The 15,616-nt window shown below is 42.7% G+C and overlaps 1 protein-coding gene across 1 annotated transcript in view; it reads right to left on the bottom strand.

The window, feature by feature from the left end:
- Positions 1-15,616, bottom strand: part of AP2M1 (adaptor related protein complex 2 subunit mu 1) — a 104,604-nt gene that overhangs the window by 67,292 nt on the left and 21,696 nt on the right. The window contains 1 exon segment of the mRNA XM_033959120.1: positions 4,758-5,023. Within this exon segment, the coding sequence (XP_033815011.1) occupies positions 4,758-5,023 (266 nt within the window).

Below are 15,616 nucleotides of genomic sequence, written 5' to 3'. Positions count from 1 at the left end.
GCTAAAGTGAAGGTATCGCTGATGGAAGTCTCAAATTAGACTATGCAGGTAGGCCTCTGTTAGATCAAGAGAAGTCAAAAATTCCCCAGACTGAACAGCAAGAATTATGGATTTCAGGGTTTGCATGTGAAAAGAAGAAACCCTGAAGTGCCCTGGACATCTTTCAGATCCAAGATGGGCAGAAAAGACCCCTCCTTCTTGGACACCATGAAGTAAATGGAGTACCTGCCAGTACGAAACTCCTGAGAAGGCACTGGGAATACCACTTTGAGGTCCAGCAACCTTTGCAGCAACTGACAAAAGCCCGCTTCTTCAAGCTGCTCAACAAGGAGAAGAGAGGAAACAATCTGGCAAGGGCCAGGAAAACTTGAGTGCATAGCCGTCCTGAATCACCTCTAGAACCCACTGATTCATTGCGATGCCAGTCCACCCCCAGTAAAACTCCCGCAACTGGGCTCCTGCCAGAAACAGTGGAAGGACCCACAACAAGTCATTGGGCTGGACAGGTGGAGGAAGAACCTCCAGAGGAATTGTGACCTCCCCCCGTTGGGCACCCTGAAAAGACTGCATGCACTGAAAGAAATGTCCTCTGGAAGGAAAAGCCTCACCCCAGCCAGGGTGGCACTGAAGAAAATCATGCAAACGCCCATGGGCAATGCCACCCCTTGATGCATGGCGAGGATTATCCTCAGGAAGCCGGGGCACTCAAGGCCTGAACAAGCTTATCCAACTCCTTATGAAAAAGGAAGGAGGCCTGAAAATAAATTTTTTTTTTTTTAACTGAGCTTAGCCTTCGAAGCTGCAGTATACAGCGAGTGGCCACTCCGAGAGCCATGGACTTGGCAGATGCCCTCAAAAGATCATGCATGCATCCAAGAGATAAGAAGCATTGAGCTCAATCTTAGCCACCTCCTGATCCACCAAGGACCAGTCAGACTCCAGGTCAATGACCTGTTCAGACCATTGAAAAGAAGCCTGGGCTACCAAACCGCCTGGACCGCCAAGGCAACTACATCAAAACTCTGCTTAAGAGACTTCATCTTACAATCCTGTGAGTCTCTCATGGCTGAACTGCCATCAACCGGTACTGTATGTCTACGTGTGATAGCCGAGACCAGCGCATCAACCACGGGAGACTTAAAGGTATCCCTATCCCCATCATGAATGGGATAGAGCCTGGTCATGGACGTGCCAAGCGAGAAGGAGCGTCCAGAGCCTTCCATTGTGTGTGCACCACATCCTGCATATTCTGATGCATAGGAAAAGAATGGGAGGCTGACCGAATCCCCCGAAGGAGGAGGTCCACAACACATGGGGGTCCTTCGCTTCCTCCTTAAAGCACAAAACTGAATAAACCTAGGAGAATAAGCTCCTGCAGCTCTTCCCATGAAAAATGGGCACAACCAACATATCCTCGCCAAGTAGAGTCTCTGAAAAACAACCATCCACATCACCGCTCCCCCCCCCCCCCCAGAGGATCAACCATAAGGTCCAAGCCCTCATCAGGTGAAAACGTGCAAGTCCTCATCACGTGTAAACAAAAAATTCTTGTTCCAAGAAGCCCACGGCCACATGGAGGAGTAGACGCCACAGGGGCCTGAACTTGGGCAGACGTGGAAGGCAAAAGAAACCCCTCCCCCCAAAAAAACAAAAAAAAAACCAAAGCCCTGAGACTTGAATCGGTTCAGCGAATGGCCATACGGATGGTCACAGGGCTCAGGGATCTCCCGTATGAGGAACGGCTGAACAAATTGCAGCTCTACTCCCTGGAGGAACGCAGGGAGAGGGGGGACATGATCGAAGCATTCAAATACCTCACGCGCCGTATCGAGGTGGGGGAGGATATCTTCTTCTTCAAGGAACCCACGTCAACACGAGGGCATCCATGGAAAATCAGGGGAGGGACATTGCATGGTGACACCAGGAAATACTTCTTCACCGAGAGGGTGGTGGATTGATGAAATGGTCTTCCGATACAGGTGATTGAGGCCAGCGGTGTGCCTGATTTTAAAGCTAAATGGGATCGAATGGTGGGTTCTCTTCGCAAAGGGAGGTAGGGGAGGGTCATTGGTGTGGGCAGACTTGATGGGCCTTGGCCCTTATCTGCTGTCACTTTCTATGTTTCTATGACAAAGCAGGACCCCCCCAGCTATCTGTAAGTAAGCCTTATACAAAACAAAATCTGGGGCAAACCACCCCCCCTTCCCCAGCAGAAAAGGAAGCACTCACTGCAGAAGCCGGAGAAACATTTAAAATCTACAGGCAAAACAGCGGAGCTTCCCATCAAAACTGAGGAAAAGCTTGCCGAAAAAAAATCTCCCACAAAGTCTGTAGCAGCAATGAGGCCTGAACAAACCCAGCCGCTAAAGCAGAACTGCAGACAGCAGCTGCTGTAGCGGTTAGGGAGTCCCCAGAACCATCAGCGGTAAGGGAAACCTTATTTTCCTGACTGTTGGCAGCTGGGGAAATCCCTGCGAGAATTCCCCCTTGTGGCAGCCAGAACACTTTATGCAAACGCCGGCTGCATCCACTGCTCGTCAGACACACTGAACACTTTTTCAGCCTCTTAAACAAGGGAAACAAAACCACCAGTTAACAATAAAAACCAATTAAAGCAAATAGCTTCCTTTCAGACTGGCACTGCCTCAGGGTGGTTTAAAAAAAAATAAAAATAAAAAAAAAGTTACAAATGAGCAGACCCCACTGGCTCTCAAAACTATATGTCTTGCCAGAACAGTGGCAAGGCTTACAGCTGAGGCACCTCTATGTGAAAAAATTTGGGGGGAGGTGGGAGAAATGGGGGGAGGGACTTGACCAGTCAAGTGTGGCACCCCCAAGCTCAATCCAGCACCTACAACCGGGACAAGGCGGCCACTAAGCAACGCCTGCATAGGCTTACCACCTCCACCTGCTGGAGACTGAGAACAGCCTGGACTGCACAGCCCACTTGTACTACTGCCAAAAGTCAATGTCTTAGTCTCCACCTGCTGGCAGAGGAATGTAGACCCATCCATTTATGTGCCAGTCTGGAGGGACGCTAAAGAATTAGGCATTTTAACTGGATTACTCTAAACTTTTAAATCATTTTATGGCTCCAATTTGTTCAGATACTTGCATATTGGGTTAAATTCAACATGGTGAACTGTATGTATTAAGTCTGAAATCGATACCCTGTCTAATCAAAGAAACGTCATGTTTTCATGTTTCCACAGTTATCAAGCTGCAAGCCTACACTTTGTGTAGCATGTTGGCAGGTCTCAGACTCATCACATCTCCCCAGCTTAAAGCCCTTCAGACTCTCCATCATAAGGAACTGTAAGTATCAGCAAGCAAGTCATTAGACCTGGAAGAGTTGAGATTCTCCATTGGGATTCAGTCAGTTCTACTATAAAGTTTATGAAGCATTTTCCAGTTTTGCTCTGATGCTTATGGAAGCAAATTCCTTTTTCATTTAGATCCTGTTCCTTGCTTCTTCCTTCCAGGAAGGAAGCGTTTTATCTTTTACTTATCTCCCTGTTACTGTTTTCAAACAGATGTTCCTTTGGGGGTTTTTCATTTCCATGTTATGATTAATAGTGGATGCTGCTATTCATGATACATGTATTTTATTCTGACATTTCTCTTTTTACTTCCAGTTGCCTTTACCATGTTTTGGGCTAGCTATAAAAAAAATTTAAGAGTTCACAAATGGTCAGAGCGATACAGTGAAACTTCTTGCAGTAAGGGGCCCTTTTTACGAAGCTGCAGAGAGTACCTGCACAGTAAACGCACCGAAGCCCATGCAATTCTTATGGGCTTCAGGAGAATTACTACCACAGCTCTGTAAAAAGGGCCTCGAGTGTTAGTTGATTTGATTTATAGCTCGACAGTACCCTGAGTGGTTCACAATGCAAGAGTACAACTTTAGCCTGTAACCGTGCCGAGCTCTACGCTTGTGGAGATGGTGCGGTATACAAACCTAAGGTTTAGTTTAGTTTAGTACTAGCACTAACATAGATAAGACCAAATGGCCCTCTGCCCCACCCACAAAATGTGTGCTTTTAAGATTTTCCTTATTCAGAAGCATTAGCTTCATCTGCTCAAGAACATAAGAATTGCTGCTGCTGGTGGGTCCATTCATGCGGCGGCCCCTAGGTCAAAGACCAGTGTCCTGAGAGTAGCCCTATCTGCGTATATTCCGGTTCAGCAGGTAGATTTAAAAAAATGAGCGCTCCTGGCTTAAACTCAGATGCAGCACCCACCAGAACTACAAAGCCCTGAACAATTCAGGCATGCCCAGCCTCCCAATATTTCTGTGCAGTCTGTCAAAGAAACCCTACCAAGGGAATGCCCCCAAGTTCACTAGAACGTCTAAACGTCCTTTCATTCTGGCAGCTCAACCCTAAACATTCAGGTATGGTACTTAAAACACCAAGTCACGCTTCTTACCGTTTGCAGCTATGATCTTGTACAGCCAGAGAAAGGATCAGGAACAGAAATCAAGTCTCCTCTAGTTTATAGTGCTGCCACTCAAGTAGGAACCTAGCATAGTCACTAAAACTCTCACTATCATTTAGCGCTACCTCCATTGCTGGGAGAGGCAACACCCCAAAAGTCCGTTTACAAGTCAAATAGTCATTAACCAACATACATCAGAGCAATCAAATACAAAAATTCAAATGGAAACCTAGAATCCCCATCTGCTTTAAGGGCCTCCCCCATCCTTAACACCTCATATATAACCCCTGTGAAATCAGAAAGACGAAGCTTGTCCTCACCATCCAGGAGCTCATAGATGAGAACAAAGTTGTTTTTGATGTTCTCCTCGCTGATCTTCCCGAAGTATGCAGTCATCACATCACACATCTTGTACAGGAACTCGAAGACCATGGCAGCATTGACATTCTGTTTGGTCACAGCAGCTAGCCAGATGTTGGAGCGCTTGACATGGAAGAAACTAGTGCGTGCTATGTTGGTGACTGGAGAACGAACCTGTTGCCGGGCGTGGATGACATTGACACGGAAAGCATCCACTGCATTCCGCCTAGAAAGGATTTTACAGAAAGGAGCAAGTGTTAACATTAAAATGCTACTATAAAAACAAGCTTCTGTAGTTGCATTGCACGTCGCCTTTCTATAACTGCTCAAAAGTAGTATGCAAATTAAAAAAAATAAAAAAATACTACTCAGGGAGGTACTGGCAAAGTAATAAGTCAGCTAAGGAAAAGAATCCTTGAGCTGTTAGAGCCAGGGTAGGCGACCAGAGTGCTCAAAAGCTTATATTTTCTTGATATCCACAATGATTACACGCTCATCAATACTGTGCCTATTCATAGTGGACATCTGGAAAACGCAACTGATCACAGCTCAAGATGGATTCTTATACCAAGATTAAGAAGTTAATCTTGCAACTGATTAAATAAAGAGTCATGGTCCTCTTCTGAAAAAGGAGACATTTAAGATGCTAAAAATCTTTTAAACTATTTAAACATTTATTTCTATCTCTAGCACCTCAAAGTGCGAACTGGGAGATGAAGGCAGTTAACTACGAACTAGTATACTATTAGGGGACTCTGCTGGATTTTAGGGAACTTTGGACCAGAAGCCTTTTTACATAGCCAAAACCAGAAAAAGAGATATACTGTAAATGCACTTCTAAAATCTTGCCTTGAGCTATGGTTTGGAAAGGTAAGCTGAAGTACAACCACCATAGACAGAACTTGCCCAATACAGAGTAACTGATGCAAAGAAATGCTAGCCCTAGTGTTCCTTCAATTGCATTTAGGATGACTAACTGCTGATGTGCACTCTAAGCAGAAAGGAAACTGGTCTCAGAATTGCCCAGAGGCTGTTGCGTTTTGACTTCTGGAATTAGTGCATTTCTAATTTAAATCATATTAAAGTACTTAGTAATATGGTATAGCAAAGTTATGAGTTCAACAATAAGAAGCATAAAATCTCTCCTTGGGATCTTGTCAGGTACTTGGGACCTGGGTTGGCCACCATTTGCTCTGCAAAGTCTCCTTCCTCTGTGATGCCCGTCCCTAAAGAAAGATTAGGTTCTTACCTCAATCATCATCTTTCTTGTAGCTGTGCCCAGTTTTCTGACCTAAGTTGCTTGCAGAATAATGTCAGTCTCTTTTCAACTCCACCTCCTTCCCAGATAACTTTTGTAAAAACTTGAGGACAGGAGCAGCCTTCAAGCATCATTGTAATGAAAAATATCCGGAAGGAGAGAAACAGGGAAAAGTCCAACACTTCTGTTCTGCACTAACAAATATACCAATTAACAGTTACAAAAAATAGCACTAACATTTATGGAGCTCGTAGCTACTTGAACATCTTATCAAGAAGAAACTCAGCTTAGTTAGGACAGACAGACTAATATTGAAGACTGAAGGCAGGCCTAGTGGTTAGAGCTGCAGTCTCAGCACCTTGAGGTTGTGGGCTCAAGCCCCACACTGCTCCTTATGACCTTGGGCAAATCACTCAATCCTCCATTGCCCCAGGTACATTCGATAGATTGTGAGCCCACCAGGACAGACAGGGACAAATAACCAAGATCCTGAATAACTAAATCAAATAATTACTAGACACATCTACAAGAAATATCATTAAGGTAAGAACTTAATCTTTCTTTCTAGCACAATGTGTCTAGAATGCTAGGGATGTACCAAAGCAGCCCCCAAGTCAAAGGCAGGACTAACATGGAGTACCTAAAAGCAGTGTCCTTCCTAGCTGCCACATCCACTCTATAGTCTTAGCCACTTGCAGGGACCCCTCTGGCGATTCCCAGTGGTCAGTGACTAGCTTCATGAGGTCAGGATGCAAGGGAAAGACCATGGTCAGTGTTAACTGAGCTGCTCATAATAAAAGCGCTGGAACGTGGAGGCTGACTGAACTGCCAGTTTCAATTCCTGCAGCCAATTAGAAATTATGCCCAGGAGTGCAGATGCCTTGAACAGCCACTACTGCTTCTTGACCGCTGATCTCATGCAGAGAACCAGACTCTGACAGGGAAACTGCATCCTGGGACAAAAAGGATGTGGAATCCAACTCATTGTCAGACTGAACCTCCTGGTCCAGCTCTGGGTCCTCACCTGACATAGCACATGCTGAGGACTGTTCCCCAGCACTGTCACCCCTAACACAGACGCTGTAGGAGCCCCAGCAGTTTAAACAGGAATTCCACATCAAGCTCACAAAATCTGGAGTGAAGCCTTGCACTGGGGGTCTCGAGGACTCTGGCAGGGTCTCCCTGAAGTTAATGCATTTGCGCTTAGCCAATTCTTTGGAAGGCTCTGGAAAGAGTCTTTCTTCCCTTTGGGATTGAGCCTCCTGTGGATCCCCAGCCCTGGAGGACTCAAAGTTGAAAAGATGACTGACATTTTGCAAGCAACTTGTGGGTTCAGATAGATAGCCTAGCATTTAGGACTACTAGAGACACTGCACTAGAAAGTGTTTCTATGAATCACGGCAGTGATTCCCATAGGCTGCTAACCCAGAAGTCTCTCCTTTGTTGCGGAGAGGCTTTCAGGTTAGTTGCAGGCAGCATGTGGGAATCACTGCCGCTCTAGGGCCCACTGAAGCAACATCTTAGGGAAGGGAGAAATTAAAGCTATTACACAAACTGATACATGAGGGATCTTAAAAAAATAAGTGCGGAAACTTTAACACTATTTATTAAATATCTCCAATGCTAATTATGTCATTTTTCCACATAATCACCCTGTTTTGCAATACATTTTTCACAGCATCCTAACACACCCTCTTACCACTTCTCCTGCCCTAACCATTTCCTGTGAAAATGTGAAAGTATGAAAACTTTTTGAAAAACCCTTGTAATAAACAAAAGTGAACATATGTATGTATGCAAACCTCTAAACCAAAATGCCTTTAAGGCATTTACAAGAGATTAAAAACAAGTAGTGGTCTGCCTGACATTTATCTAACAAAAATAAATACTGTAGCAATCAGTATGCCATTAACCTTCATATGTGGTGAAAGGCACTTTATGGCTCAGAATACCAAACTAACCCCCAAGTCTTGGCTCATAAATGAAAGTTAAATATGTTCTTGGTGTAGAAGGGGGGGAGGAGAAGTTCAGGGATATGAATAAAAAATACGAAATATATACACACAATATAATTTTGTATAAAGCTGTGGTTTGGCACTTCTGTTGGTATGCCTATGTATAGACAAGGCTCACCTAATTCTCCTGTGATGGGAGAGAGGAGGGAAGGAAGATACAACAAAGTGCAGAGGGGTGAGAAAGAAATCTTACATATGGGGGTGGAGGGAAGGAGAGAAATGTTGGACACAGGGATGGAGGGAGGCCGTGAGTACTGCATGGGGAGAGAGGAAAAGCGTTGGCACAGAGTGTGTGGTGCAGTGGTTAAAGCTACAGCCTCAGCACCCTGAGGTTGTAGGTTCAAACCTGCATTGCTCCTTGTGACCCTGGGCAAATCGCTTAACCCCCAACCCCCCACCCCATTGCCCCAAGTACATTCGATAGATTGCGAGTCCACTGGGACAGACAGGGAAAACTGCTCAAGTACCTGAATAAATTCATGTAAACTGTTTTGAACTCCCCTGGAAGAAGGATATGGGAGAACAGTATAGAAAATTGAATACATAAATACAGGAAATAAAATACACCTAATGGAGGAAGGAAAGGAGAGAAGCTGAATGGGAAAAACAGAGATGTCTGACCTAGGGAGGAAGAGGAGAGATGGTGGACAGAGGGAAAGAAAGAATGGCAGTGGAATGGAGGGAAGGGACAAAATGCTGCATGTGGTAAGGTGGAAGAGATACTAGACCGAGAGCACAAGGGAGGAATATAAAGGAGATGGGAGTGGGGGAGATGTTGGATCCAGGAGCAGATGGGAATGAGGGAAAAGTGGCAGAAATGCTGGATCATGCAGGAGGGAAGAGAGGAGCAAAGAGCTATCAGGCTACAAGAGTAGAGAGGGAAGGAAAAGGCTGAGAATGGAAGAACCCTCAGGGAGAGGCCAGGACACAGGTGGAGGAAGTTATTACAGAGTAGAAATATGGTGATGAGGAGTACGTTGAAGATGAAAAGGAATGAGATGGGAATTTGAGAGGTAGCTGAAAAGTGAAGAGAAGGGCAAGACAGAAAATAGAATGATCGATGTCAGAGGCAGATGTAATGATGGAATAGGTGGAGAAGACAAAAAGTGGGCAGCAGCCACCTGAAGAATTAGCAGAAAAACAGAAACATCCAGAGAAAAAAGTATTTTATTTTTAATAGTTTAAATTCTGACAAACTTTCAGAATTATGAAATTTTTTTGCAGAGAATTCCACTAGGAGTAACTGTTGGAAAACAGGATACTAGGCTTGATGGACCTTTGGTCTGCTCTAGCATGGCAATTTATAGCATGTGGGGAATGTTAGCACTTCTGGTGTTCCTCTTGTTCAAAGTAGGATTCTCAGACTGCACTAGTGTATAAACTACTAAAGAGACTCAAATTGGGCAGGATCCAGCTTTCAGTTCCATAGCAATGAAAGTGATTGATGTATGCACAACTACAAGATGTGACGTGCACATTTAAGCAATTTGCATAGCACATAATACTATATATGCTAAGCATCTTACCTATTGCTATCACAGCCAATGAAGAGATGAGATGGACAGAAAATGGTGCCAGCAAGGAGGAGATTGACAGTAACAAGAGAAAGGGTTAGAAAAAAAACAAAAAAAAAAACCACACACAACCAACACACACAAACAAAATCATTCCCAAGTCAAATATGCAGAAGGCCACAATGATTCAATAGAAAAAAAGGGGTCAGGAGGGGCCACATTAGCAACACAACTCCCTCACCCCAACTGGAAAATGGAGCGAGTCAAGTTAAAGAATTGCAAGCCCACTAGACAGGGTTCTCATGCAAACACACACTGGTGCTTTCCAATCCATTATTCCTAAATTTAAAAAAATAAAAAAAAAGTGAAATGAAAAAGTCTAAGCCTCAGATAAGCATCTTCCCCAGTCTGCAGAATAGTGAAAACAGCATCTCTAGCATTGCTAGTCGACAGGCATTAAAAGTAAACCAAACACGAACAGTTCCTTCCCAAACTCCACCTACCACACACTCCACCCATATCTAATCTAAAATGTTTCTAATTACCCAACAAATTATCTCCTTAACTTCTTAGACAATTCTTGTAACCTCCTGGCAACTCTTGTGTAATCCGCCTTGAACTGCAAGGTAATGGCGGAATAAAAATCACTAATGTAATGTAAAAACTTATTTCAGATCTGATGACAAAAAATGTTCCACAACTAGGCAGCACCTTGCTCCTTTCTTTCTGAGATGGGAGTTGGTACAATAATATGAAATGTGTCTACTTTAACATTTAGGAGCCCAAAAACACATCATAATATACTCCAGTTTCTTTAGGTAAATTGCTACCTATTGTCAAGGTACAGAACACAATTGTAGTCCAAGGGCTACATGAAATACTGCACTTAAGAGTACTTATAAAATATAAAAAGTATACATGGTTAACGAGGCTAAAGGAATTTTTGAGTAGGTTTTGAGGGCTATAGGTTATTCCCAAAACATAGTAAATGACGGCAGATAAAAGACCTGAACAGTAAAGAATCGGAAGGGCTATCAGGACTTTACCATCTTCCCAGGTGGGCCCTGGATGGGTTTCAGGTTTATTACATTTGCTTGACCACATTAAGTGGATTACAATAAAAATGTATCAAAAAGAAAAGAACGCCATATTAAAAAAGGAAAGAAAGCCACTGACAGAACAAACTCAGCCAGCCATTAACTCTGGGTTTTAGGTTGATCTCCCACACTCTTCAACCTAAACATTGCCTCCCTCGGCTCCTACCTAGACAAACAAGGTCTAACCTCCTACAGCTATGCAAACGACATCACCATTCTCCTTCCTTTCGATCAACCAGCACCATCCAGGGCAGATACAATACACAAACAATGGCAGCATGGATGAAAGACCACAAACTGAAACAGGACAAAACAAACTTCATCCTACTCGAAAATAACAAAACCCCAACCGTAACAAACCTTGTCATAAACTCTACAACATACCACATCTAACCCACTTTAAAACTCCTGGGAGTGCTAATAGACAGAGGCTTTACAATGCAGCCACAAATTAACAAAACAATAAAAATAAATAAATAAAATAATCATTCGCAGGCATGAGAAACCTGAGGCAAGTCAGAAAATTCTTTGACAGAAACAATGCCAACTCTTGGTGCAATCCCTAATCCTTGGTTTCATAGACTACTGCAACATACTATCTCTCCTCTGCACAGCAACCATGATAAAACAACTACAAACAATACAAAACAGTCCTAAAACTGGTCTACTCACTGAAGAAATTTGACCACATCAGAGGCATACCACAACTCACATTGGCTCCCAATACAAGCGAGAGTACACTTCAAATTTTACTGCCTACTATTTAAAGCAATAAACGGAGACAGCCCAGCTTATTGGAACAATCGACTAATTCAATCCACCTCAACCAGACATAGGAGAACCCACACACTATTCACACACCCTCCAAACAAAAGAAAAAAACCAAAAAAAAACCTACCCCACCAAAAACTGTATGACAACCTCCTAGCCACTCGTGCTGCAACACTCTACCTCCAACTCTACAACCTATTGACCTCGACCAGACTACAAAACCTTAAAAGAAATAAAACCCCTTCTATTCAAAAACACATAAAACCGAACTAACTCAATCAGAAATGTCCCAAGCATCACCTGCAACTACTCCATATGTACTTCTAATACCATGACAACTCAAATGTAATCCTTAGCAAATCAAACAAATGTACAAACTACTCCCTAAATACTTCTAATGTCCTGACACTCCATTTGTAATCCATCTTGAACCGCAAGGTAATGGTGGAATAGAAATCCGTAATGTAATGTAATCTTTGAGTAAGGGCAGAGATGAGAAGGCAAGCAATGTTTCTAGTAATTGATTCCACAATTCAGGGCCTACCACCAGCCATAAAGTGCCCCAAAAGGTGGCAGTGGGGACCTGGCAGATGGATGGCATCAAGAGAAGGCGCTGTTGGGAAGAGCACCAAGATCTTACTAGGCGATACAGCACTATAGATTGAGAAAAATAAAACAAGGACAACCCACCTGCGCTTGAAACATCAAAGTATCAACTTAAAAAGAATGCAAATATTTACCTGGCAATCAATGCTTAATCTGCAATAAGGGACTACTTACATGACTGAGCTTCTGCCATTTAAACAAGACTTGAGAAAAGGAAATCAAGCCAAGGAAATTGATACCATTTCTTCTTCCTTATCCTGCTAGACCAGGCCGGACTGATGGGATACACCAAAGGTTTATTCTACTGGGCAGGAGAAAAAACCAGGCACCCTGAAATGAGCAGTATATCAAACTTGAAAACTTAAGAGCAAACCATCCATGCAGTACAGCTCTGCCACAGAAGAATGCAGGGAGGACCAAGAGGCCACTCTGCAGAAATTAGGGTAGATGCTTGACAAAGTCAGAAAAGAACTCAAAGAATCGTGCACAGAGTATTAAAAGTTGCATCATAGTTTGAGAGGTTATTTCACTAAGTTCCAAAAGTTAAACCAAAACAGAAAGTACACTTTAATATGTAGATCACAAAAAGGTGGTATAAATTTTGATATCCTTTCCCTTTTTTTCTTAGCTAAAATTTTTGTTCCTACCTGTTCTTCACACCCCAGTTTAAACACTCTCCTAGTTCTGTACTAGGGTTTGGAGACTACTGCTTGGTTATCTTTCCGAATTCCATCTCTTTCCGAGACTTACTGTTGTGGGCTAGATGCAATTCCTTTATCTTGGTTGAAAATGCCTATTTGTGATCTACTTCCTCTTGCTTTATCCTTGCGAGTCTTATGATGACCTTTTGGTCCTGTTCCATGAGTTTGGAAGAGTGCCAGATCATCCTTGTCTCAGTAGCCTGTTTAATCCAAATTAATTGCTGAACTTCTCAGAACGTGCAAAATAGCTTTTGTTTCCATTAAGCAAATTAATCGGGTTTCAGATACTAAATACCTATCTTGGCCAACTGCTTCTTTTTTTTTTTTCAAATTCTTTATTCATTTTTCATCTTACAAGTACACTATATTACATCTTTTAAAACTTAAGAAAAAAAATTTAAATTGAATCAGATTGGGCATACTGGATGGACCATTCGGGGCTTTATCTGCCATCATCTACTATGTTACTATGTACATTAAGTTCCAGTTTGTTTAAATTCCATTTTAAGTTTCCACCTTTGGATTTTTACACTTGAGTAAATTTTTACAATGTAGTTTACTGCACCATTCTTAAGAACATAACATAAGAATAGTCTTACTGGGTCAAACCAATGGTTCATGAAGCCCAGTCGCTCGTCTTCACGGAGGCCAATCAAGTCACAAGTACCTGGCAAAAACCCAAATAGTAGCAGCATTCCACACCACTAATACAGGGCAATCACTGGCTTCTCCCATGCCTGTCTCTACCACAGTTTATGGACTTTTCCTCCAGGAACTTGTCTAAACCTTTTTTTTAAACCAGCTACATTAACCTAGGAACATTTTAGTGCGCAGGTAAGAATACAGATATCAATACGAGAGTTGAGTAGTATTCAATAACATACAGGTAAACATGTCAATCAAAAACGGTAAAGGTGTATTGACATTGAGGTAAAGAATCAAGTACGAACATAAGAAGTATGTTCATAGGTTATATGACCTGATGTTTTTCTTTCTTTGTTCTCTCACAGGCAACGGTTACTTGAATTGTGAATTATGCTCTTGAAATCTTTTTCCGTTCTGTATTTTGTTACATGATATCAATAAAATTTATTGAACTTAAAAAAATAAAAAATCACAATATGATCCGCTTCGATCTGGACGCAGGGAAGAAACATCGGTCCAAAACGACAACCATGGCACTGAACTTCCGAAAAAGGAATTACGAAGAGATGAGACTCATGGTAGTGAAGAATATTAAGAGAATAAGCACTGTAAAAACGCTAGAGAAAGCTTGGTCCCTTTTTAAGGACACAGTCACTGAGGCACAAAATCTATATATACCGTGATCAACAAGGGATCAAAGAGGAAAAAGAACAAAGAACCGTCGTGGCTCACTATAGAGGTGAAGGAAGTGATCAGAGACAAGAAAACTTCATTTAAGGAATGGAAAAGGTCAAAAACAGACGAAAACTGGAATAAGCACAAATATCAACGCAGGTGCCATAAGGCAGTAAAAGGGGCCAAAAGAGACTACAAGGAAAAAATAGCCAAGGAGGCAAAAAACTTCAAGCTGTTCTTTTGATATATTAAGGGGAAATGACCCGCGAAGGAATAGGTGGGACCATTGGATGACCATGGAATAAAGGGAGTGCTAAAGGAGGATAAAGCAATTGCCGACAAACTGAACACATTTTTTGTGTCTATTTACCAAAGAGGATATACTCAACATACCGGAACCCATCAGGCTCTATGCTGGAAACTAGAGAATGACATGGTGACATAATTCATCACCATTCCCGTCCCCGCGGATAACTGCGGGAAACCATCTTCATGTCATTCTTTAAGGAGAGAGGGAAGAATCAAAGTATAATTGGGCACAAACACTGACCCGCAAGCTTTGCTTTGAAGAATGCTGGTGTAGAAGGACCAAGGTTGAAATAGATACTAGAAAATGACATGGGATTATTTCCTGCGGTTATCCGCGGGGACGGGAACGGTGATGAATTTTGTCACCGTGTCATTCTCTACTGGAAACTAAGACGGGAAACTGACAGGGTTGACGGTCAGTCTAGAAGAGGTATGCAGGCAGCTCAATAGGGTTAAGAGCAATAAATCCCCGGGACTGGATGACATCCATCCGAGGGTCATCAAGGAACTGAAAGGGACCATAGCTGAACTGCTTCAACTAATAGCCAATCTGTCGATCAAATCGGGAAAGATTCCGGAAGACTGGAAGGTGGCGAATGTCACGCCAATCTTCAAGAAAGGTTCGAGGGGAGATCCAGGAAACTACAGACTGGCGAGTCTGATCTCGGTACCGGGAAAGATGGTAGAGTCGCTGATAAAGGACCGCATTATTGATCACCTTGACGGACACGGGCTGATGAGGACCAGTCAGCATGGTTTTAACAAAGGCAGATCGTGTTTGACGAACTTGCTGCACTTCGAGAGAGTAAACAGACAAATAAGACAAGGGCGACCTGGTCGACATTGTATATCAGGATTTTCAGAAGGCGTTTGAAAAGGTTCCACATGAACAACTACTTTGGAAAATTGCGAGCCATGGAATCGAGGGTGAAATACACTTATTGTTTAAACAGTAATGAACTATAGGAACACACCTCCTACCCCACCCACTGTTATTCTATTTGGGCAGTAATCAAATTCATGGAACAAAACCTCCGTGCTCCTCTTTACTCTGCATTTAATAGCATTTTTATTGTCCTATACAGATGTTTTATTATTTCTGTGATGGTATATAGAAAGTTTAACTGTCTCCAAACAGCTAGTTAATACCAATACAAAATAATACACTAATGCTAAACCCAGATGTGGCTTAGTGGGTTAAAAGGAGAAATTAAGTTCTTACCTACTA

Source organism: Geotrypetes seraphini, chromosome 9, assembly GCF_902459505.1.
Source record: "Geotrypetes seraphini chromosome 9, aGeoSer1.1, whole genome shotgun sequence".
NCBI lineage: Eukaryota > Metazoa > Chordata > Amphibia > Gymnophiona > Dermophiidae > Geotrypetes > Geotrypetes seraphini.
Note: the sequence above shows the minus strand (reverse complement) of the source record. Positions and strands in the feature narration are given on the sequence as shown.